Below are 23,961 nucleotides of genomic sequence, written 5' to 3' on the forward strand. Positions count from 1 at the left end.
CTTCTGGCTCAGCTCTCTTTTCGTCTAACGGTGCGATAAATTGAATGTAATACCGCACCTGCTGTGCCGATTCTCCGACCAATCTCCCGCTCCATTGTCCCCTCACTCGCGAACAAGACCCCCAAGGTACTTGAACTCCTTCACTTGGGGTAAGGACTCATTCCCTACCTGGAGAAGGCACTCCATCGGTTTCCTGCTGAGAACCATGGCCTCCGATTTAGAGGTGCTGAGCCTCATCCCAGCCGCTTCACACTCGGCTGCGAACCGATCCAGTGAGTGCTGAAGGTCACAGGCCGATGATGCCATCAGGACCACATCATCTGCAAAAAGCAGCGATGAGATCCCCAGCCCACCGAACTGCAACCCCTCTCCACCCCGACTACGCCTCGATATCCTGTCCATAAATACTACAAACAGGATTGGTGACAAAGCGCAGCCCTGGCGGAGGCCAACTCTCACCTGAAAGCGAGTCCGACTTACTGCCGAGAACCCGGACACAGCTCTTGCTTTGGTCGTACAGAGATTGGATGGCCCTGAGAAGGGACCCCCCTCACCCCGTACTCCCGCAGCACCTCCCACAGTATCTCCCGGGGCACCCGGTCATACGCCTTCTCCAGATCCACAAAACACATGTAGACTGGTTGGGCATACTCCCAGGCTCCCTCCAGGATCCTTGCGAGAGTAAAGATCTGGTCCGTTGTTCCACGACCAGGGACGGAATCCGCATTGTTCCTCTTCAACCTGAGATTCGACTATCGACCGAACCCTCCTTTCCAGCACCTTCGAGTAGACTTTACCGGGAGGCTGAGAAGTGTGATACCCCTGTAATTGGCACACACCCTCTGGTCCCCCCTTTTTTAAAAAGGGGAACCACCACCCCGGTCTGCCACTCCTTAGGCACCGTCCCAGACTTCCACGCAATGTTTAAGAGGCGTGTCAACCAAGACAACCCCTCCACACCCAGAGCTTTAAGCATTTCTGGGACGGATCTCATCAATTCCTGGGGCTTTGCCACTGTGGAGTTGTTTAACTACCTCAGCAACCTCCACCAGGGAAATTGATGCCAATCCCCCCCCCCTCATCCTCCAGCTCTGCCTCTACCATAGAGGGCGTATTAGTCGGTTTAGGAGTTCCTCAAAGTGCTCCTTCCACCGCCCTATTACCTCCTCAGTTGAGGTCAACAGCGTCCCATCCTTACTGTACACAGCTTGGATGGTTCCCCGCTTTCCCCCCTCCTGAGGTGGCGAAACGGTTTTCCAGAAGCACCTTGGTGCCGACCGAAAGTCCTTCTCCATGTCTTCTCCGAACTTCTCCCACACACGCTGCTTTGCCTCTTTCACGGCAGAGGCTGCAGCCCTTCGGGCCCTTCGGTACCTTGCAACTGCCTCCGGAGTCGTCTGGGATAACATATCCCGGAAAGACTCCTTCTTCAATCGGGACGGCTTCCCTGACCACCGGTGTCCACCACGGTGTTCGTGGGTTACCGCCCCTTGAGGCACCTAAGACCCTAAGACCACAGCTCCTCACCGCAGCTTCAGCAATGGAAACTTTGAACATTGTCCACTCGGGTTCAATGCCCCCAGCCTCCACAGGGATGCACGAAAAGCTCCGCCCGGAGGTGTGAGTTGAAAGTCTGTCGGACAGGGGCCTCCTCAGACGTTCCCAATTTACCCGCACTACCCGTTTGGGCTTACCAGGTCTGTCCAGAGTCTTCCCCCACCCCCTGACCCAACTCACCACCAGATGGTGATCGGTTGACAGCTCCGCCCCTCTCTTCACCCGAGTGTCCAAAACATATGGCCTCAGATCAGATGAAACGATTATAAAATCGATCATTGACCTTTGGCCTAGGGTGCTCTGGTACCAAGTACACTTATGAGCATCCCTATGTTCGAACATGGTGTTCGTTATAGACAATCCATGACTAGCACAGAAGTCCAACAACAAACAACCACTCTGGTTTAGATCAGGGAGGCCGTTCCTCCCAATCACGCCTCTCCATGTGTCTCCATCATTACCCACGTGCGCGTTGAAGTCCCCCCAGCAGAACTATGGAGTCCCCAACTGGAGCCCCATGCAGGACTCCACTCAAGGTCTCCAAGAAGGCCGAATACTCTGAACTCTTGTTTGGTGCATATGCACAAACAACAGTCAGAGTTTTTCCCCCCCCCCACAACCCGCAGGCGTAGGGAGCGACCCTCTCGTCCACCGGGTTAAACTCCAACGTAGCGGCGCTCAGCCGGGGGCTTGTGAGTATCCCCACACCCGCCCGGCGCCTCACACCCTGGGCAACTCCGGAGAAGAAAAGAGTCCAACCCCTATCCAGGAGTATGGTTCCAGAACCAAGACTGTGCGTAGAGGTAAGCCCCACCAGATCTAACCGGTAGCGCTCCACCTCCCGCACAAGTTCCGGCTCCTTCCCCCCACAGAGAGGTGACATTCCACGTCCCCAGAGCCAGCCTCTGCTGCCCGGGTCTGGTCCGTCGAGGCCCCTGACCTTCACTGCCACAATTTGACCACATGGCCTTAGCAATACACAAGCCGTGCTCTTCTTTATTTTAATGTATCGATTCAGGCACCGCTTAGGCACCGACACCATTTTAAAAGTATTGTTTTTAGGACCGGTATCGGAGAAAACCCTAACCTAACCTAACCCTACTCTGGGATCCTCCACAGGGTGACTAGACACCAGTCCTATAATGCGAATGACGAAATCGGAGAATTGTTTCAGATGATGTTTCCCGACTCTGACATCTGACGTTTTTTGTTTTTAATGTTGTGATGTCTTCAGTTTAATTCATCGTGGTCTTAAAAATGTCTTAAACAGTCTTAAATGTGCTGTAGGTAGGATTGCGAAGATCCAGAACTTAGCCAAAAAAATTGAAAATCAACAACTTCTCAATCCCTCCCCCCTTTCTGCTAAACCCCAAAACTGTCTCCTAAGCCCCTCCCCCCACAAGTGAGAATGAATGTGTGTGCATGAGCAGTGATTGACACGCAGTTAGACACCCCCCCGGCCCTGATTGGTGCGTCTGAACAGGGAGCGGTGGATTTTTGCAAATCTGGCAGAAAGTTAGTTTTATAAGTCTTACCTACTGCACCTTTAAAGTTTGGTGAAATCTGCAGAAACCCTGAAAGCAATAACTTTTTCTGTCTTTCCCTTGCTCTCTCTTTCAGCCACGTTGACCAGCTATTCTGCTGAGTCAGCAGCAGAACAGGACAACAGCGGCAGGGATCCCGGTGACGGTTACCGTGGCAGCAGCCTGAATCTGTGGCAGCAGGGGGGCCGGCCGGTGGTGGCCTCCAGCTCCTCCTCCTGTATGGCAGCGGTAGGAAGCGCCAACGACGGCTCCCTCTACAGGGTGGAGGACATCATGGCCGCCTCCACCTACAGCCTCAACAAACTCCACCCAGACCGAGGCCCTGGCTCCGCCCTCTCATCAGGCTCCACCCACTCCATCCCTCTCTACCTCATGCCCCGACCCAATTCAGTTGCCGGTAAGATAGTCTATCTCGACGACGGTCAATTTACGGGATAGTTCCGGTGCCGCAGGAAATTCCTCCGGATGACCCTCACTTTCCGCTTTCTTTGAGTTAACTTTAAACTCCAGTCGCATCGAGCAACATTAACCGGAACCTCTGAGCAACAGAACAGACTGAAAATGGCAAATTTGGATCATGCAAAAAGGCAGGCCTGCTTGTCCCGTTGCTTATAGATTCTGCATTCACATGCAGATATCTGTAAATAGAGATTAACAAATGGATAATCTCGTATTGCCAGATTTACAGTAGCGCCAAAGTGCTGTGGAGTAAAGTCTGGCTCCTCCACACATACATTCCAGGGTAGCAGAGAAAAACGCTCTGGGTTGTTTGCATTTCTTTAGTGGAAGGCACTAAGCTCTGGACACAAAACGGCTCAGTTAGAGAGTAAATGCTGTAAACATATTCTTTGTAAATCTTTACAATCATTCCCCTTCAAAACTCGGCGTGTAGCTCGCTAGCTCGAAGTTTGTTGGTTCGCTTTGGGAAACAACAACGAGTTTGAGAACGGCAACACACAGAGATTGGAAGGTGAGGAACATCAGGCAATTATCCTGGAAATGTGCTTCCATAGATCCAGACTAACAAATGGATGATGTGTGTGTATGTGTGACTCTAGTGGTTTCCAGGCCTGCAGAACACTCCCACACACTCTTTTCCTGTTAGGAAGGAAATACATCACTCTTTCTCTACTATAGTGACTTCAATGGTAATGGTGAACAAACAAAGCCCTGCTTCCATGATCATTACATAAGTGTCCACTCTGGGTTTAAAACAGGGCTTCCTAACAGGCAGAGGCATATGTAGTTTGCCACAGTAACAGCCTAATGGATGACAGTTATGCACAAGTTGCATACTTCAACATTTAAAAAAAATACACTTTCTTTCCAAGAAGGAGATAAGAAGATTGATAGCAATCCCACGTCTGTTTAAGTGCGGTGCTGGAGACACGAGGTGGTTAGCCTAGCTAGCTAGCGTCAAGACTGAAAGCAGGGGGGAAACGTTAAGCTTGGCTTTGTCCAAATGTTAGGGAATGCATACCAACACCTCTAAAAACGAGGTGATAATGAGCTCCATGTTTGTAGTTTATGTGTGGATACAAAAACAACCAGACTGACAAACAGAGACAACGCCTGGGCAACACGTTCCCATCTCATCCTCCCTTTCCTCTCTTCCTCTCTCTGTGTCTCCATAAAAACTAAAAAGGAAGGAAGTGACATGTATGACTTTTCTCAAAACACGAAACACACACACATACATACACACAGGATACGCGGCACAGCCAGCGCTGGCATTCTCTGTGGCGTTAAAGGATTGTATATGGATTGATTGGATCACACTTTGGGTAGGTTTCTGTCCGTTTTTGTCCAGACGGGTTACATTTATCCATGCTTTGTTAACTTTCTAATCAGCTTTCTAGTGGCTGCAGTAGAAGTCTCGACACTGCACTCTTGGGACAATATCCTACTAATCTTCCCTGTTCTTCTCATCTGCGTGACCACTGTGGGTCGTCACACAGTTTTGAAACAGACTTTTTAGTTTTTTAAACTCTGGATTTAGTTAGTGTTTTAGATAGTGGCATGCAGGTTGTGGATTTGTTTGTTGTGGCCGACCCGCAGCAAATTGCCAAGATATCATCATCATTTAGTCATTTAGGAACATTAGTCGACAACGTGATGTTGCCAGGCAACCAGCAGAGAATCCTGGAGTTCACCGCTCAAGGCTTAACAACTAGTCCGGCACATAACCCCTTGTAAAATCACTACTTTTGTTGTTCCTTTCCGTACCTTTTTGTTACCGTTACCTAACATTTGGACAGAACCAAGCTAGCTGTTTTCCCCTGTTTCCAGTCTTTGTGCTAAGCTAACTACTAGCAAATGAGTCACACTCAAATACCAGTGTAGGGACTTTGAGAGAGAGAGAGAGAGAGAGAGAGAGAGAGAGAGAGACCATAGGTTTACAAAAAGAATAGTTACACTAATGGATAGTCAAAAGGCAACCAGATGAACTAGTTACTGTGTCACACATCAGGTCAGGGGTGTGTGTGTGGGGGGGGTTTAAGAGGCGATGGATTATTTAAACAATATCAAATTTGATTATTAACACTATCAATATTTTACTTTTTAAATATCAGTTATTGTCAGTGATGGAGTACTCGCGACTCGTGACTCGAATTGGACTCGAGCACTGATGACTTGGACTTGTGCTTGGACTCGTGGATTTATTATATCGAACTCAGAAGTTGGATGACGTTTCTGACTATTATGTGTAATAGGCAGTGCATACTCAAGTCCTGGACTCGAGTCCAACTCGACTGTGCTGTGGTCTGACGAGTCCACATTTCAAATTGTTTTTGGAAATTATGGACGTCATGTCCTCCGGGCCAAAAAGTGAAAGGACCGTCCAGATTGTTATCAGCGCAAAGTTCAAAAGCCAGCATCTGTGATGGTATGGGGGTGTGTTAGTGCCCATGGCATGGGTAACTTGCACATCTGTGAAGGCACCATTAATGCTGAAAGGTACATACAGGTTTTGGAGCAACATGTGCTGCCATCCCAGCAACGACTTTTTTCAGGGACGTACCTGCTTGTTTCAGCAAGACTATGCCAAGCCACATTCTGCACGTGTCACAACAGCGTGGCTTTGTAGTAAAAGAGTGCGGGTACTAGACTGGCCTGCCTGCAGTCCACACCTGTCTCCCATTGAAAATGTGGGGCGCATTATGAAGCGCATAGCTTCAACAATACGTGTCCTCAGAAGTGTGAGGGTTGTTAAAAGGAAAGGTGATGTAACAGTGTTCAACATGCCCCTGACCCAGCTTTTTTGGAACGTGAAAACAAAAACAATAACATTAATCAGTTTGAACATTAATCAATTTAAACATTAAATATCTTGTGTATGTAGTGTATTCAATTGAACATAGGTTGAAAAGGATTTGCAAATCATTGTATTCTGTTTTTATTTTATGTTTCACATAACGTCCCAACTTCATTGGAATTGGGGTTTGTATTGTTGTCTATGCAGAAAACAAACTTTCTTCCTCTCTCTCTCTCTCTCTCTAGCCACCAGTTCTGCCCACCTTGAGGATCTAGCCTATCTGGATGATCAGCAGAGACACATCCCTTCAAGGACGTCCCTCAGAATGCCCAGACAGAATTCTGGGAGCCGTAGTCAACAGGACCAAAGAGGTAAAGGAATACAAAAACACACATGAATGTTCATTCAAACATACCATACTATTTGTTATACCATGGTATGGGTGAATACTCAATTCTGATTGGCTGCAGGGTGTCCATAAAAAAGTGTTATAGGACACCTACTAAAGGAGTTCCGGTGAAACTGACTCTTTACCGTTCAAAATGATTGCGTTACAATAAAATGAAAAGAGAGAGAAAATGTGAATCTGTTATTTCCAAAACTGTGTAACTAGTCCTTCAGTGCCTAGTCCTCTGAACGCCGTAGGATGGCGCTAACACATAGGTTTCAGGTGTTAAGTAGGTTACACTGCCCCTCTAAACTAGCTTTGTTTCACAGCAAATTACGTTATCTCACATCCCGTTGTTGTTTAGGCCGATGGTAATGTGGCAGATAATTTGTTCGTGAAAATCTTTGGTTGCGTCCATACTCTGCACTACATACTCAATATGTATACTATCGTTCAACATACTTTTGTGTAAATAGACTATGAGCCTCCTTGCCGTTGGAGGCGCGTAACCATGGTAACCCCTGTTGACTTTAGCTTTAGCGGCATCACCAGATAATGTTTAAATTACTGAAACGGGGAAATAACTACAACAACAGTCGCAGGTGACAAAATCACAGATTTAAATATGTTGAAATGTCAATTAGACACCGTCAATTGTCTGTTATGAAAGTTGTTGTTACTACCGCATTGCATTGTGGAATGCGTATGCCGGCGTAGTGTCCATAGTTTACCGGAAATACAAAGTAGTATGCAATTCACATACTATTGGTTTCATACAAAGGTTTCAGACATACAAAAAAATCTCACATACCGTTTTAGCGTACTAAATAGCATGTTAATATGGAATTTTGGACGCAATACAAATATTGTTTTGGGGACAATGACGTGGCTGGATAGCTAGCTTGTCTTGTTATTAAACATACTGTCATATTTATTGATTGCCAACCATACACATTGTTATTGACTTTGAATCTTGCTAGCATAGCGTTAGCTTTCTGGCTCGTAGCTGTCTGAGCTGAAGGGTTCTCTGAGCTGAGTGGACTATATAGGCCTACATATCTCCCGCTGCTAAAATATAAAGTAATGGTTTTAAAAAAAATAATAATAATATTTGGCAGGTAGCCTCGCATTGCCAGACCTTTCTCCACAGCGCTGCAGAGGAGGGTTTGGCTAGTCCACACAGCATTCTGGGATGGGAGAAAAACGTGCTCTGGTTTATTAGCATTTCTTTAAAGTGCCCATATTATGAACAAAACACTTTTCCTGGGATTTGGAGTGTTATTTTGTGTCTCTGGTGCTTCCACATGCATACAAACTTTGAAAAAAACCACCCATGCTGTTTTGAGTGAGATACGGTTTCTGAATGTCTCCTGCCTTCAATCTCCGGGTGAGCTGGTCAACATCTGCACAGCTTTCTACGTCACTAGCTGAACCGTGAGCATGCTAGTGCTAGCATGCTACCTCGTTCTCAATAGCAAAGCACTGCTACAACACACACAAGTTCACCATAATCTCCAAAAGAACTACTTACATGTCCGCCCTCATTTAGAAGAAGCCTCCCAGCTAATCCTGCCTTGTAACTGACCGAAGCTGGAGAAACAGCCTTTCTTTTACTGTCTATGGAGCTAGCTAGCTGACATGATCTATAATCTGAGCTACTGCGCATGTGCGAGTGAAAACAAAGATAGTACAGAAGAAAAGAGGTCTCACTCTGTTGCTAAAACAGAGACCTGAACACAAGGTGAAAAGAGGATCTGCAGCAGTGAGAGAGAGCGGTGCAGTACAACAAAAATATGGTGTTTTTTGAAAATTAAACCATGTAAACCTATCCTTGTACAACCTTAAAATACAATTATGAACTTGAAAATGAGCATAATATGGGCGCTTTAAACCAATCACAATTAGGGTTGGGTACCGAAACCCGGTTCCACTACCGGTTCCTACGCAAACTGTAGTATTCGGAACGGATTAGAAGGCAAATTTCGGTTGCTCATTTCGGTTCTGACTGAAATATTTTCCCTCTGTCGCTCCGGACAGCGGCAGAATCTTTTTTTCTTTCTCCCTTTTCCGCCGAGTGGTGCACGTGCCCGCGAGCGGTGTGAAGGGCGTGTCCGCGCTATTCTGCGACATGCACTCTACAATCACTGCTGATAGACGGCTTTTTGTACACGCTCCGAAACTGACGGAAAAATATCACACTTTCTTTGTAGTCTACCGTTAGCTAGCTACTGTAAATGTAGGCTACTTTTTAAAATGCCATATTTTCCCTCTGTGCTCACCAAAACGGACGTAAAAGCATATTAACCAGTCACTGCACATGATCGCTACTAAACATATTACACTTGCTCTGCTAGTCTATCGTTCAGGACAAGACCTTGTAGCCTGGTGGTTAGGGAGGCGGGACAGCTTCCCCAAATTGTCTGCCCTTTCAAACTCATACCTGTGTGTCCAGGCCTCTTCGACACCATCTGAGAGAGTTTTCTCCTGTGCAGGACATGCCATAAGTCAGGAGAGGTGTCGTATCTTGCCAGAGAAGGCAAATATGGTCATTTTTCTGCAAAAGAACTGCTAAAGTTTGAAGCTGGTTTAGTTAGCATACCAACTCAACATTTATTTTGTTGTTACTTGTTAATAGTGTAAAACTGTTATTTATTGTTAAATTATTGTAGTTGTGTGTTAGGTGACTAAGGTTTACTTATTATGTATTTAAGTACTTTAAAATGTTAATATATTGTTAAATTGAAATCATTTTCAATTAAGAAAAAACTCTATAAAAGAGCCTTTCTTTGTCATTTTTTCAAGAGTCGGTTTAGGAATCGGAATCGTTTTAAAAGTACCGGTTCGGCATCGGAATTGTAAAAATCCAAACGATACCCAACCCTAATCACAATCGTCTTGGGCGGCGCTATGCGCTGGACGAAGCAACGGTGCCTCTGCAAAATAGCCTCGGGAAGGAACTTGTTTTGGTGGAACGTGTGTACGTTCAAAAGTAGTTTGTCGTGCAACAGAAAACTCCGATTGGACAGATAGTCTAGCTAGCTGTCTGGATTTACCCTGCAGAGATCTGAGGAGCAGTTAACCACAGTCCTCACAAATCCACCAGAGTTTAGAACGCCAACACACCATCCAGACATCCAGGGGATCTTCCATCGCACCTGAACAATCCGCTAAATGGATCGTCGTCAATATAGACTATTTGGACACCTCATCAGGCATTAACCCTTACACGAACAATATTCTAATACTCCTCTCCTCCTCCCTCCTCTCTTCTCCTGCAGTTCGTTTCACTCCCTCTCTCAACCTGAAGCCCCTCCACTTTGAGGTCCCGGGTCTCTCGTCTGATTGGCTGTTCACTGGCAGGGAGTGGCTCTTCCAGGAAGTGGACGCTTGTCTTCGCAGTGGCGACCCATCAACCAGTCAGGGCGTGGTGATCATCAGCAACATGGGCTTCGGCAAAACGGCCATCATCGCCCGCCTGGTGGCGCTCAGTTGTCATGGAAACCGCATGTCGCCAACTGTTACCAGCAACCAGACCATGCCTAAACGTAAGCACAGAGAGACGTTTTATAGTGTTATACCAATCAAGTTACCTGTGTTATTAGTAAAAAGGAATCCAATACTCTTATCCACACCAGGGATGTTCCTGCATACAGGAACTTTTGGGGTGCGGCCCTGCCTCTTCAGAGCGTACAGTACATCTATGGCGGTCAACACTAACACCAACTTAATACCACTAGTTTTACACTTTTCTTTTGGAACTAATGGTCAATACACTTCAGTTATATGAAATTATATAACTTTTTTAAAGTTGAGAGGAACGTATGTTGAAGTTAAGTCAGGAAACTGTTTTAAAACCATTTCAATAGTTTTTTTTCAAAAGCTATAGAACTGAATAAAACACCCAAAATTCAATAAGAGTAGTGAACTGATCCTTCAATTTACCTGTGAAGTGCGTTGTATGGAACCTTCCATGTTGTTTTTGGGAAATTAGGTTGAAAGAAACCCAAATTTCTAATATAGAAACTTTGAAAACAGGGCAAATTTGAGCTGAGGACAACAGGAGGGTTAAATGAAAATCTTTGAGATTATAACATTAAGGTTCAATATTCAGGCATACAGCAGGCTTCATCCTTAAGGAGCTTTTCACCAGTCTTAATCCTATTTGCTTAGCCGTGCAGAATATAGCTTGACTGGTGTTATTTTTACATCATGATCCAATGAAGCCTGGCACCTTGTGTGACTTGACAGTAGAAAATCCCGAGCTGAAGTTAGGGACCGCCTCTAAAGTGACAGGGTTACTGCAGGGTCTTAAAAAGTCTAAAATTTCAAAATCAAAATGTTAGGCCTTAAAACGTATCGTGTTCTACGTCTTAAATAATTTCAAACAGGTCTTACATTTTCCTACGTTCATGTAACGCTACCTCTAATGCTCATTGAAATGTTTTTTGTTTTTTTTAATTCTGTGGTGTTGTAGGTCTTCAATCGCTGGTCCAAATATAAATTGCTGTATATGTACAGGTCATTATGACTGTGTTGCTTTTATTCAATTTGAATACTTTTATTAACTTTGCAAGTACTTTTGTGACTCTGCATTCCATTGTACCTTTATATCCTGATATAGGTCTTAAATTTGATTCATAAAGGTGTTAAAAAGGTGTAAAAAAAAATAAATAAAAAACTTGTTGAAACCGGCAGAAACCCTGAGTGAATGCAAAATGAGTAAAAGTAAAAAAGCAAAAGTTTTTCAGATTTTTGTCAATAGCTTTAAAATTAAAAAATAAGAAAATAGGATAAAAAGGCTACATCATTATAGAAATGTCTAATTGATAACCTAATCTTTTACAGCAGGGGTCTTCAACGTTTATTAAGACAAGGACCGCTTAACTGAGAGAGACAGATCAGGGACCCCCTACTACATATATTGTATACAATTAAGTTGCATATTTAACTTAAGCTACAATACATATGGGCTGCCTAAAGCCTTTCATACATAACGTTTTAGTGCATCTCATTCTAAGCTATTACAATAATAATTGTTGGCACGATTTTATAAATCGTATTTTAATGTGTCAGTGGCATACTGAATACTGATTAACTATCTGTGTGACTACCTTACCAATAGGCCAGTAAGTCTATCATCAGTGGGGTTTTTTTTCACAAATAGGCTAATTTATATTTGCTAATAATATTTTGGATTCATGTTAAGACATTTTAATTTTTGAAAAAAAATTAACTCTGCAGTAACTCTGAGGACCCACTAGGGGTCCTGGACCCCCTGTTGAAGATCTCTGTTTTACAGTACACCCAGCACTTGGTAGGCGCTCGAAAGGGAACATAGGAAATTGTTGGCAGGAGCCAATATCGCGTGCTTGCCAAAGGACCCCCAGTGAGTTATTCCAGTCATGAAGACAACCTTAATCATTCTGTAAGAAACTGCTGAGTCATCATGAAGAACCCAATAAAATCAGCCAGGCTAGCAACCAGACTCACAGTCGAGCCAACCACCAGAAAAAGGAAAAAAAACAAACATTAAATCATGCAGTTGAGAAAAAGCAAAGTCATAGAAATAAGTTGAGAGTAAAGAAGGCAGCAGCCACAGAGAAACCAAGACATGGTTTGTGTCTTTACATCTTTACGGAGATTTGAAATATAGAAAGAATGTGATATTCCAGTGTTTTTCCTGATTTAGAATGGGTCTTTGGGGGGTAACTACTAGAGGCCTCACGATACTTATGTCACGACACAATATTATTGCGATTTCCAAACGTATTGCAAAATTCTCCGATATATTGCAGTTTATTACCTTTTTTCCCCCAATTTTTCCCAATTTCAAATGATGTCCCCAAAAGGAAACTTCTGTTTCATCTAAAAAATGTCTGTTTGTTCAGCTCACTTCGGTTTTATTGCTGCAAAATGGGATTGTCAAGCAGACAAACTGACCAACACATATATAATAATAGATCGATACTTGGCGTTTGTGTATCAATACAGTATTGCCACGGAAAATATGGCGATACTATACTGTATTGATTTTTTTCCCCCCACCCCTAGGGACTACGCCTTCAGTAAGACATTAGCGCTCCTATTCAAGTTAATGTTCTGCTTGTTCAACGGTTGTTTGGTAAATTCCTATTAAACACATTCAGAGAGAATTTGGAGTGCTATTTTTATTCTCAATTCTTATCATTTTGGCACTAGTGATTTTCCTTTGGTGCTGGCTCAAACCTCTTTGAGGGGGGGAGCCAAAAATTCCTCCATGCAAGAAAAACCCTGTATTCATGGATGGGCTTTCACTCCAGATGGAGAGGCTGTTTCTTTCTCCCACGACTCCCTGGGAAGAGGAGGAGGGGGAGACGAAGGAGGAGGAGGAAGCTGTCCTGGGACCCCAGAGATGAGGAGAAGACAGGAGGAGGCGCTGAGGAGGCTGGCGGGACAGGTAGGATCTACTGGATCACACAATACAGCTCAACAGTGGCTATGTTTCCATCCACTTGTCAACCCAATAATCTGAAGACATTCATGCGAATACAAATTTTTCATGTGAAAGTGTGTTTCCATTCAACGGCTTTAAAGTGAATAAAAACCTGTGCGTAATGACGTCACATGGCGTTTCCGTTCGTTTTCTCACTGAATCGCACAACATTCAAGCTGACATTTGCGAGGAAAAAAAAGTTTGCAAGCCAAAATGGATCGCGCTGTCTACCTACAAGTGATTTAATATTGGACAAGCTGTAAATGTGCCAGCTGATAGCCATGTATCACGCTATAATGAGAAAACGACGCTATCAGATGCATGTAAATGCCAGATGACAACTATCTAAAATAGTCGTTATAGTTTATTATATTTAAAAAGTTTCTCGTCTCCTCGTTCGTCCCCTTATATCTGTCTTTGTTGACATCCGCTGTGTCTGCAAAGAAAGCAGAAACGTGGTAGAAGCTCTACATTACCCGCCGTTCGCGGGTACTGTAAACATTTCCATGGCAACAGCGAGTTGGACCAATCGGAGACGACACTGGTTCGCTTAGGATTGTGGGTAGTGTGGTTTTTCTCCACAAGCATGCGAATAAAACATGTTTTTTTGAAAACGGGGTTGATTTCATACGGACTTCTAGCTTCTACAGGAGCAGAAACATCCCTTTCACAACCTCGGAGCTCGTGGTCAGTCTACCTTAGATCGTTAGGACATTATGGGGAATAATCAAAATCCTTATGGAAAAACGGGAAGAAAGCACATATTTTTTTGCAAATGACAAACTTTTCTTTTTTGAATCTAAAATATTTGTGAGTTTTGAGCCAATATAGTTAGCATAGCTGACCCTAATGTGGTTCTAGGTGCAACCTGCTATTAGTCTTGCATTGCCAGACCTTACTCCACAGCACAGCAACATTCCGGGATGGGAGAAAAACGTGCTCTGGTTTATTGGCATTTCTTTAAACCAATCACAATCGTCTTGGGTGGTGCTAAGCGCCGGACGGAGCAACGGTGCCGCTGCAAAATAGCCTCGGGAAGGAACTTGTTTTGGTTGAACATGTGCTCGTTCAAAGGTTGTTTTAGTCGGGCAACAGAAAACTGAGATTGGACAGATAGTCTAGCTAGCTGTCTGGATTTACCCTGTAGAGATCTGAGGAGCAGTTAACCATAGTCCTCAGCAATCAAACAGAGTTTAAAATGTCAACACAAAGAAAACCCAAGGCAACGGATATCCGGCCCAAATGAGTGAAATCTGAAATTTCCGTTGCCAATGGAGCAATCCTGGAGGTGGAACGTTGAGGATACAAACTAACCTGCTATTAATATGGATGTTACACAAAATGCCTCTCCACTGATTTGTAATGCCAAAACAGACACATTTCATCACATTTCTCTCCAAATCCACAACAACCAACTCAACGTCTTGCTAAAATCCACAACTCATGCTAATATGTCTCCCTGTCTGCCTTTGCAGGTAGTCTCGTATCACTTCTGTCAGGCTGATAACTGTCACACCTGTCTGGTTCCCGAGTTCGTCCACAACATGGCGGCGATGCTCAGCGACGCCCCTCAGCTGTCGGCCTATCGGGAGCTGCTGCACCGGTCGCCACAGCTACAGAGCACGCTCAGTCTGCGCTCCTGCATCCAGGATCCAAGCTCAGCCCTCCAGAGAGGGATACTACAACCATTGGACGCTCTCTACACAGGTACACTCAGAGTGTACTGTATTCTGATAGCTTCACTGCTGTAAACCGAAGAGACAGTACTTTATCTGTTCGTTTGTTTTTTTCCCAGTGTTGTTATGTAACAAAGTACAAATATTTCGTTACTGTACTTAAGTAGAATTGTCACATAATTGTACTTTACTTCATTATTTATATTTCTACATATTACATACATATACAGTACATATATTCTATTTATATATTCTTTCTATATATTTCCCCTAAGCATCTTTGTTACTCGATACTACAAAATAAACTCAGAAGAAATTTGTTAGACTGCACAAAAAAGAAGCAGGTTTGGCGAATCATTCGTGTCCTCCTTGGCTACTAGCAACTGGAGGTGTGGGCGGTGCACGATTATGGAAGGCTTATGTCATGTGGACGCGTCGACAGTTTTGTTGTCATTACTTAGAATTCCTCATTGGGGAGACAAACTACGCACTATAGCTTTAAGTACAGTAGATATCAGATACTTTAAGACTATTACTCAAGTTGTAAAAGGTGACTTTAACTTCTACCAATGTCATTTATCTGGTAAATTACTTGTACTTTTACTCAAGTATCGATTTCAAGTACTTTACACAAGACTGTGTTGTTTTTTTTTCCCAGAGAGGAAGTTGCACGTGGAGGGGGCAGGGCTTATCATACTGATTGATGGGCTGAACGAGGCAGAGTTCCACCGGCCAGACTACGGCGACACACTGACTTCCTTCCTGTCCCGAAACATCCAGAAGTTTCCTTCCTGGTTGAAAGTCATTACCACTGTCAGGACCAGTCAGCAGGTACACACTGCATTTAAACATACTCAATGACAATGCTAATATGTTTAGCAGGTGTAATGTTTCCCATATGTTCACCATCTTAGTTTAGCATTTAGCTTATAAGCACTAAACATGAAGTACATCTGAGGCTGATGGGAATGTTTTGCAGGTATTTGGTCACAAACAAATGGAGGAAAAGTTAGTTTTTGCGATGTACATACAACGCACACACACACTCACTCACACACACAGACACAGTGACGGTGTGCACCTGCTGGTCGGTCAGTGGGTGGAGCGACGTTACAGTAACGATGAGCAGTGGCAGAACTCTCTGGAAAGATGACTGGATGGGAAACCGCATGTTGAGCTGCAGCAAGTAGACTTCTGCTAAACTCACAGGGACCACCTACACACACACACACACACATGTACAATGCAAAACAAAAATTCAGAAAACTGTTGGATGTTCTGCTAAATTCTACATTAATTAAAGGTGAATATAAGCTAAGTCAGGTGATGGTTTTAGTGGAGCCGTTCCTCGAACTGGCTTTCTTTAAACACTATTTAACATTGACTAAAACCCACTTCACAATTTTTTTAAATGGCTTCCAAGATCTCGAAAACTACTTCCTATGACATGGCTGAAACCGTAAAACCAAGAGTTTGATTTATAGCGGATAAAAAGTAAGTATTCTGATGCTGGAGATAAAGCAGGCCATCCTTTAGCCCAACGACCGCAGAAAGCTCGAGCTTCACATATCAACCCTGCTATTCCATGCAAAAGTGGAAAAACTCAGAAAAGTCACACAAAAAAATATCTGAAACATCTGAAGTTGAGCCAGCGATTTCAGATTTTGACCTGTTCTTTAGCAAACTGAATCTCTCCCCCGACTCATTTCTCAGTCTGAGATAAAACAGGCAGTCGAGGCATTAGTGGGCGGCGCGCCTGGAGGAGATGACGGATTTAGCATAGACTTTTACAAAACCTTTTCAGATATATTAACATATGACATTGATTTATAGTATCAAATCATAACAAGAGTTATCTCAAGACACTTTGCAGATAGAGTAGGTCTAGACCACACTCTATAATTTACAAAGACCCAACAATTCCCGTAATTCCAGTAATTATTACCAAGCCCATTAATAATCTTATGCAGTGTTGGGGATATCGTACCTATCTCGCTCGCTAACTGTGAGGTAAAACATCATGCAAAGATCCTAGCATGGAGGATTGATCAGGTGCTTCCTCAGCTCATCCACATAATCCAGACTGGTTTGTCAGATATAGAGAAACAGCGGCCAGTATGAGAACGTTAGTGCATATAATGCATTATGCTAAGTCATCCCTGTCTCATTAGTTTGGTACAGTGCGGGTATAAAGCCTGACATCACAATACAAACGACCCAGAGTGTTTTCCCCCCCAATACCAGAATGTTAAATTATGCAGCCTAACCATTCTCCAGTGCTGACACCGCGCTATGGGGATAGGTCTGCCAATACGAGACTTTCGGTATCTCATTAGATGGAGAAAAGGCCTTTGACCGCTTGAATGGCCTTTCCTATTGAAATCCCTCAGGCACTCTGGGTTTGGAGCCAATTATATACCACTGGTATCACTATTATATACTTCTCCAAAGGCACGAATGTCCACTAATGGAACCCTATGCAGATTGCCCTGCAGAGCGGCTGCTGTTAGGGATGTCCGCTGAGACCACTGCTTTTTGTTTTTGCGACGTAAAAAGCAGCGTTTTAATTAGGGGTGGGGATCGAAAATTGTATGTATATTGATTTCCTTTGGGATGCTTTTCAAAATCGATAATTTTCCCTAGAATTATTATTATATATTTATGTATTCATTTATTTGACCAATGATTGACCATAATATCTTCTGTTCATACGGTGCCGCCGATGGCGACTACATCATCTCCGTTTCCAGCGAAACGGACTGAAAGCCGAAAATGAAGAAGCTCCATCTTATGTTCTTCTTTACAAATAAAATACTGTAAATGTCAGACTGACTGACATGTGATGTGCATTCTTCTTAGAAAACAATTAGTTTTTAGAAATGTCTCATGATCTATTGTCTCTAGAGGTGTATTATTCAACTTTTGTTTTTGTTAAAGAAGGAAAATTCGCAATTCTCAATACTATCCAATCGCAGTACTGTTCAAGTCACGTGAAAGAATCGAAACGGGACAAAGGCGTATTGTCCCAACCCTATCTTTTGCCCTGTTGCTGCTTCTTTGGTGTGGGTGGGTGTTAAGTTTCGGCTGAGCTAAAATGTAATGTAATGTCATATTTTATTATTTTTTGTCTTAATGTATTTATTTGTCACGTGATGGGGAAAGTTCATTTTGGCGTCACTTTGACAGCGAATAACTTTACATCTGAAGCGTTTAAAGACTTTATTTGTCCATTGTTTATTTCTAAAGAAACACGACAATGTATAAAAGGCTCCATTACCTTGTACCTCACGTTATGGCTCCGTAGCAGACGTTTTTGTAAAAATAGGCTAACGATTGTGTCATAACCACGCAACTTACTGTCGCAGAGTAGAGGAATTACCGTATAGTACAGGAGAAGCTCGCAGGCAGTTTCGACTTGCATTAGCTGTTTAAGTTTAATTACTAATGTTAACTAACATTTTAGTTAGCAATAATTAGCCTGTGTCCATGTTATCTCCTTACATATACCTACGCTCTCCGTCTCTGCAAGATTGGGAATGATTGAGATTTCTCTTGGCACAGCTACCAGAAGACTTCCAACTTTCAGACAGGTTGCTCACGTCACATCTACGTCGTCTCTCTCAGTTGGAGGCTGCTCAGTAACGCTCAGCCATCACCGGAAAAGTGTTTCTAATATCCTTCACTGGTCTCCCGTGGAAGTCTATGGTTGAAGCTGGTTCTAGATGCTCTCTAAGCTAACATTAGGGGCTCTGTCCTGTTCTTTTGTAGAATTTGGGAAAGGTAACACAAAAGCAACCCCAGCCAACCTTATCCCTGAGATAGCGTTGCATTTGCCAAACACATCGGTTAGCACCCTCAATCCCCTTTTTTTCCCCATAAGATTTGAAATGAAAACATATTGTTTGAAAATTCTAAGTATGTAAGCTAAACAGCCAGCAGCCAGGGCTGTGTAAGAACGAAATAAGAGTCTGATCTTATACTTTTCCTCATCATATTTAGAATACTAACACTCTCTTATCAAGTGCATATTTAAGACTCCTTTCCTAGGGTTCTTGTTTTAACACGTCAGCAAGAAACTACATTTCCAACTCAGGAAGCTAACGCGGCTAAACCATATGTTTCTCTGTGTTTTTGTCAGGACATCACTCGTTCTCTACCTTTTCACTGCATCTCTTTGGACAGAATGGAAGAGAACAGCGCCATAGATCAGGACCTGCAGGTAACGTGCACACAGTCGGCCTGGTTGTCTGTCTCTCTGTCCGTCTATCTGTACACTCATACGTCTGTCTCTTTTTTTCCTCAGGGTTACCTGATGCAGCGTATCCACAGCAGTGCGGAGATCCAGAGCAATGTATCGCTGAGCAACGGTCGCCTCGACAACACGGCACTGGCCAAGCTGATCGGCCACCTGAAGAGCCTAAGCAGGGGCTCGTACCTCTACCTGAAACTGACCCTGGACCTGATAGAGGGAGGATACCTCGTCCTGAAGAGTTCCAGCTTCAAGGTGAGGAAGGGGTGGGGAAGGAGGGAAGAACGAACAGGTGGAGGTAAAATGAAAGAGTGACGTTTGTCAGGTTAGTCAAATATAAAAGATAATTACCTACTTGGACAATTGCTTGTTTGGGGTTACGTTACTGATTTAGAGGGCTTTCACTCCTACCTCGTTATGTCCACGGCTATCAAACTGAAAAGTCCGAAAGTCCGACTAAGGGCGCTTTAACATCAGCCCCTTAGTTCGGTTGAATCGCACTAGAGCTGGTTTTCCCCCTAGGTGCGGTTCGTTTGGGCAGGTGAGAAAGCGGGAATCGCACTCGGGTGCGCACCAAAAACGGACCAAACAAACGTACCGAGACCTGCTTGATGAGGTGGACCGTGAGCTAAATGTCTCCTGTAGTCAGGTGTGTTTAGCAATCTGCAACTGCAGCGGCTTGCAGTGTTTCTCTTACAGAAATAGACAGCAGTCAAGCGCGCCGTCCGTCGCTCTCATCTCCGTGGTGAAACCGGCCGCCGCTAAAGTTGGAGACAGACGCCGGCAGAGAGAGCGGAGCGACGTCCCTGTGAGCAGAGCAGACGTAGTCATGTCGCTCGTGAAAACAATGTCTGATCATTTAAATAAATGAGCTGGTTTGACCATGGAGATGCAAAAAATATGCACTAGTCCAGAACACAGGACTCTTCCTGTATTTATTTGTAATGGCGCATTTTGGTAAGCTTAGATTTTTCCAGGTGTGAAAGGAAACCCAACCAAGTTCCCTTGGTTGGGTTTCCTTTCACACCTGAAAAATCTAAGCTACCCAAAATGCTGCCATTACAAATAAATACAGGAAGAGTCCTGTGTTCTGAACTAGTGCATATTTTTTTGCTCTACAGCTCAACAGTGACCGCCCACTTTTTATTTTTATTGTTATTATTATTTTTTGGGTCTTTATCACAACTCTCTACCACCTGAGCTACCTCGGCGCCCTGACCGCCCACTTTCTGAACTGATCTGGTTCCCAAAGTGATTTTCACCATTTAATATCTCTATGGGCGTTTCATGAAGAGTGTTAAGCCTGGAACCAAGCCAACCAGCTCCGAAATAAATCATGACCATAAAAGATTTTATTTGGGCAAAAGAACATTTTAAAAACGCCATAAAAAGGCAAAGGTACGAGACTGTGTACATAAACGATCATGCATGGTACATTTCCATGGTAGCAGCTCGCTATAGCTGTTCGCAGGTTCCGGTAAACATTTCCATGGTAACCGCGAGCTCCACCAATCAGAGAGATGTCGCTGTTACGCTTAGGATTGTGGGTAATGTAGTATTTCTCCATAAGGGAATATATCGGGAATAAAACATGGTTTTTCCTAAAACAAGGTTGATTTTATACGTCTGGCTTCTACAGAAGCATAAATCTTTGTTTCACAAACTCTACCTCGGATGGTTTAGACATCATGGCTGATAATCAAAATCCTTATGGATAAAATAAATGGGATTTTTTCTTTCCCGAACCACACTTTTGAGCTCTTTAGACAGCTGACATAGAGGTGAAATAAAATGTAAGTCGATGTCAAAGCAATTAAGTAGGCTTTTGGTATAATTTGACAAGTGAGCACAGAAAGCAGTTGAAGTGGAAGAGATGTAAGTAGTTGAACTGTTATTAATAGAGATGAAAGAAATTGAAACATCAGTTTAGTCGTAAACAATAAAAGTTATTAGAATTTCCGCTCATGTTGAAAGTGCCGCAGAGTTAAAATTGTGTGCGCTGGAAATAGTCATAGGAAGTGTCAGCAGTGACAGCTGTTAAAATGTCAGTTGACGAGTAAAAAGTGAGAGTTAATGCGTCAAGCTTAAAGAGGGAGAAATGTTATCTGACGAGTAAGACTTGAAAGCAGTTGCGTTACCAGATGAAATATAGAGATGAAAACCAAACAAAGAGTAGCTGAAAGTAGCTGAAAGTGATTGTAATGTCATTTGACGACTAAGTGCTGAAAGCAATTGAACTGTCAGTTGAGTGTTCATTTTCAATATAACTTCATAAATGACTCAGGCTCAGTTAGATGTGATTGTGTGTCATTTAGTTACAGTATGTACGCCTGTAGTCACTTTATTATTGCCTTGTTTCCTAGGTAGACATAGCCAGTATTCATTTTGAAATACAGTATACAGGAAGACTGAGTGTGTGTGTGTGTGTGTGTGTGTGTGTAGGTGGTCCCTGTGAGTTTAGCAGAAGTCTACTTGCTGCAGCTCAACATGCGGTTTCCCACCCAGTCATCTTTCCAGAGAGTTCTGCCACTGCTCAACGTTACTGTGGCGTCGCTGCACCCACTGACCGACCAGCAGGTACACACTGTCACTGTGTGTGTGTGTGTGTGTATATATACATTCCAACAACCTTAACTTTTCCTCCATTTGTTTGTGACCAAATACTTGGTGTGTTTAGTATGTATAGTATAATGTGTATTGCTAATTAGCCAAATTAGCGTTCAGAATTTGCATCTCAATCTGGGTTCTACCACCTGTTTACGGCTTATGGGCAGCTCTGTGCGTTGCTATGTTGTTGTACGACGAGCACCTGTCAAAAAATGAAACTACACGTTGCGTCAATGCAACCACTGTGATTGGTCCGCTTAGCCGTGGCCTGGTAGCGTTGCATTTCCCCCTACTCATTTCCGGGTTCTCCTTCTCCATAAACAACATGATATCAAGGAGAGGGTTAACTTTTCCTGCAGGGGAGACACTTTGTTTCTCTCACTATGCCTCTAGAGATGGTACTTGCTCTGAAGTCACTCTCTCACCTACTCTACAACACACTCCCCACCCATACGCACATGCCAGCCCTGCTGTTCTCCTAAAAAGATATGCTAGAATGCTGCAGACCTCAGTGCACAAGTGTAAACCCTAGGCCACTTACGTAGGCTACAGCTAAAGCTCTGTGTAAAGCCCCCGCAGAAGCATACATCCCACATAAGTCTTGTTAGCATATCTTTGACATAATGAAAATGGAATATGAATACACTTGAAATCTTTTCCTCCTCCAGCTGTTTGAGGTGGTGAATGCGGGCACTCTGACTGGAGGAATGCTACACTGGGGGGAGTTTGTGCACCGTCTGGAGCAGCTCTCCTCTTTCTTAGTGCGGCGGAGCGACGGCAACAGGATGCTGAACCATGCCTCCTTCAGGGAGTGGCTGATGTGGAGAGAGGAGGGTCAGGACGACAGGTTCCTCTGCGACCCCAGGTACACTGACAGACAGTGATAGAGTAAGAGTGAAAGCGACAGGGGACGACAGAGAGAAGTTCTTACTAAGCTGTCTGTCTGTCTCCAGGAGCGGTCACACTCTCCTGGCCTTCTGGCTCTGCAGACAGGAAGGAAAGTTGAACCGACAGGAGACGCTGGAGCTGGGACATCACATCCTGAAGGCTCACATCTACAAGGTTAACACACACGCACGCACATATGTATATATATATATATATATGTATATATATATATATATATATATATGTATATATATATATATATATATATATATATATATATATATATATATATATATATATATATATATTTTCCACTGGTATGCTTCCTAGTGACATTAATGCAAAAATATGAAGAAAAAACTATTCCACCTGTGTGTGCATGGTTAAAATTCTGAAGTGCAAAATAGTTCAGGCTACAGCACAAATATTCCCATCCATAGATATATCAATAACCAAGTCTAACCTCTGAATTTCTTTTCAAAGTGCACCAGATTGATGCATTTAAACATTAAAATGAGCTGAAAATGTCCCCGGATTTTGTCTCAGAAATCTGGTCACCTTATTTTAAAGGTGCCATATCATGCTCATTTTCATGTGTATACTTGTGTTTTGGGTTTCTACTAGAACATGTTTTAATGTTCAAAAAACACTTACGGCAGTTTCTATATATATATATATATATATATATATATATATATATATATATATATATATATATATATATATATATATATATATATATATATAGTTGTGACCTCACAACCATACGGAAGTATGGCTCGTTTAAAGGAACACGCCGACTTATTGGGACTTTAGCTTATTCACCGTATCCCTCAGAGTTAGATAAGTCCATACATACCCTTCTCATCTCCGTGCGTGTCATAACTCTGTCTGACGCTCCCACCGCTAGCCTCGCTTAGCACAGATGCTGGAGGTAACCGGCTCCATTTAGCCTACTGTTCAAAATAAGTGACATTTTCCTATTTACATGTTGTGATTTGTATAGTCACAGCGTGTCCAAATAACAAGGTCACATGAGAGCCAATCACTCCGCCCAAGTAGCAGTGCTTCGCCTTCTCAGATAATGTTACTTAATTTTAATGCTAACGCTACTCTTTTTTAAGATAGTTTCTTACTTTTTTAATGCTAATGCATGTCATGTTAGCTAACTAGAGCCGACGAATGTCTTTCAAGGTGTCGTAAAAAGGTTGTGAGGGTGAGTGCCTGTAAACAAGTATTCCAGCTGTAAGGTTTTCCAGCTGTTGTTGATTTATTGTTATAGAAAATGTCCAAATATATCTCTATTATCCGTCTAACTGTTTGT

General features: G+C 43.3%; 1 protein-coding gene across 2 annotated transcripts in view; it reads left to right on the forward strand.

Moving 5' to 3' along the window:
* The window catches only part of tanc2a (tetratricopeptide repeat, ankyrin repeat and coiled-coil containing 2a), a 73,732-nt gene that overhangs the window by 30,632 nt on the left and 19,139 nt on the right, over nt 1-23,961 (forward strand). For both annotated transcript variants that reach the window (XM_078269216.1, XM_078269215.1), the window contains 11 exons: nt 3,178-3,498; nt 6,603-6,728; nt 10,024-10,290; nt 13,045-13,181; nt 14,693-14,924; nt 15,552-15,724; nt 19,032-19,112; nt 19,197-19,397; nt 21,585-21,719; nt 22,418-22,614; nt 22,703-22,811. In XM_078269216.1, the coding sequence (XP_078125342.1) occupies nt 3,178-3,498; nt 6,603-6,728; nt 10,024-10,290; nt 13,045-13,181; nt 14,693-14,924; nt 15,552-15,724; nt 19,032-19,112; nt 19,197-19,397; nt 21,585-21,719; nt 22,418-22,614; nt 22,703-22,811 (1,979 nt within the window). The remainder of the gene's footprint in view (nt 1-3,177; nt 3,499-6,602; nt 6,729-10,023; nt 10,291-13,044; nt 13,182-14,692; nt 14,925-15,551; nt 15,725-19,031; nt 19,113-19,196; nt 19,398-21,584; nt 21,720-22,417; nt 22,615-22,702; nt 22,812-23,961) is intronic.

The sequence above is a fragment of the Sander vitreus genome, chromosome 15 (genome assembly GCF_031162955.1).
Source record: "Sander vitreus isolate 19-12246 chromosome 15, sanVit1, whole genome shotgun sequence".
NCBI lineage: Eukaryota > Metazoa > Chordata > Actinopteri > Perciformes > Percidae > Sander > Sander vitreus.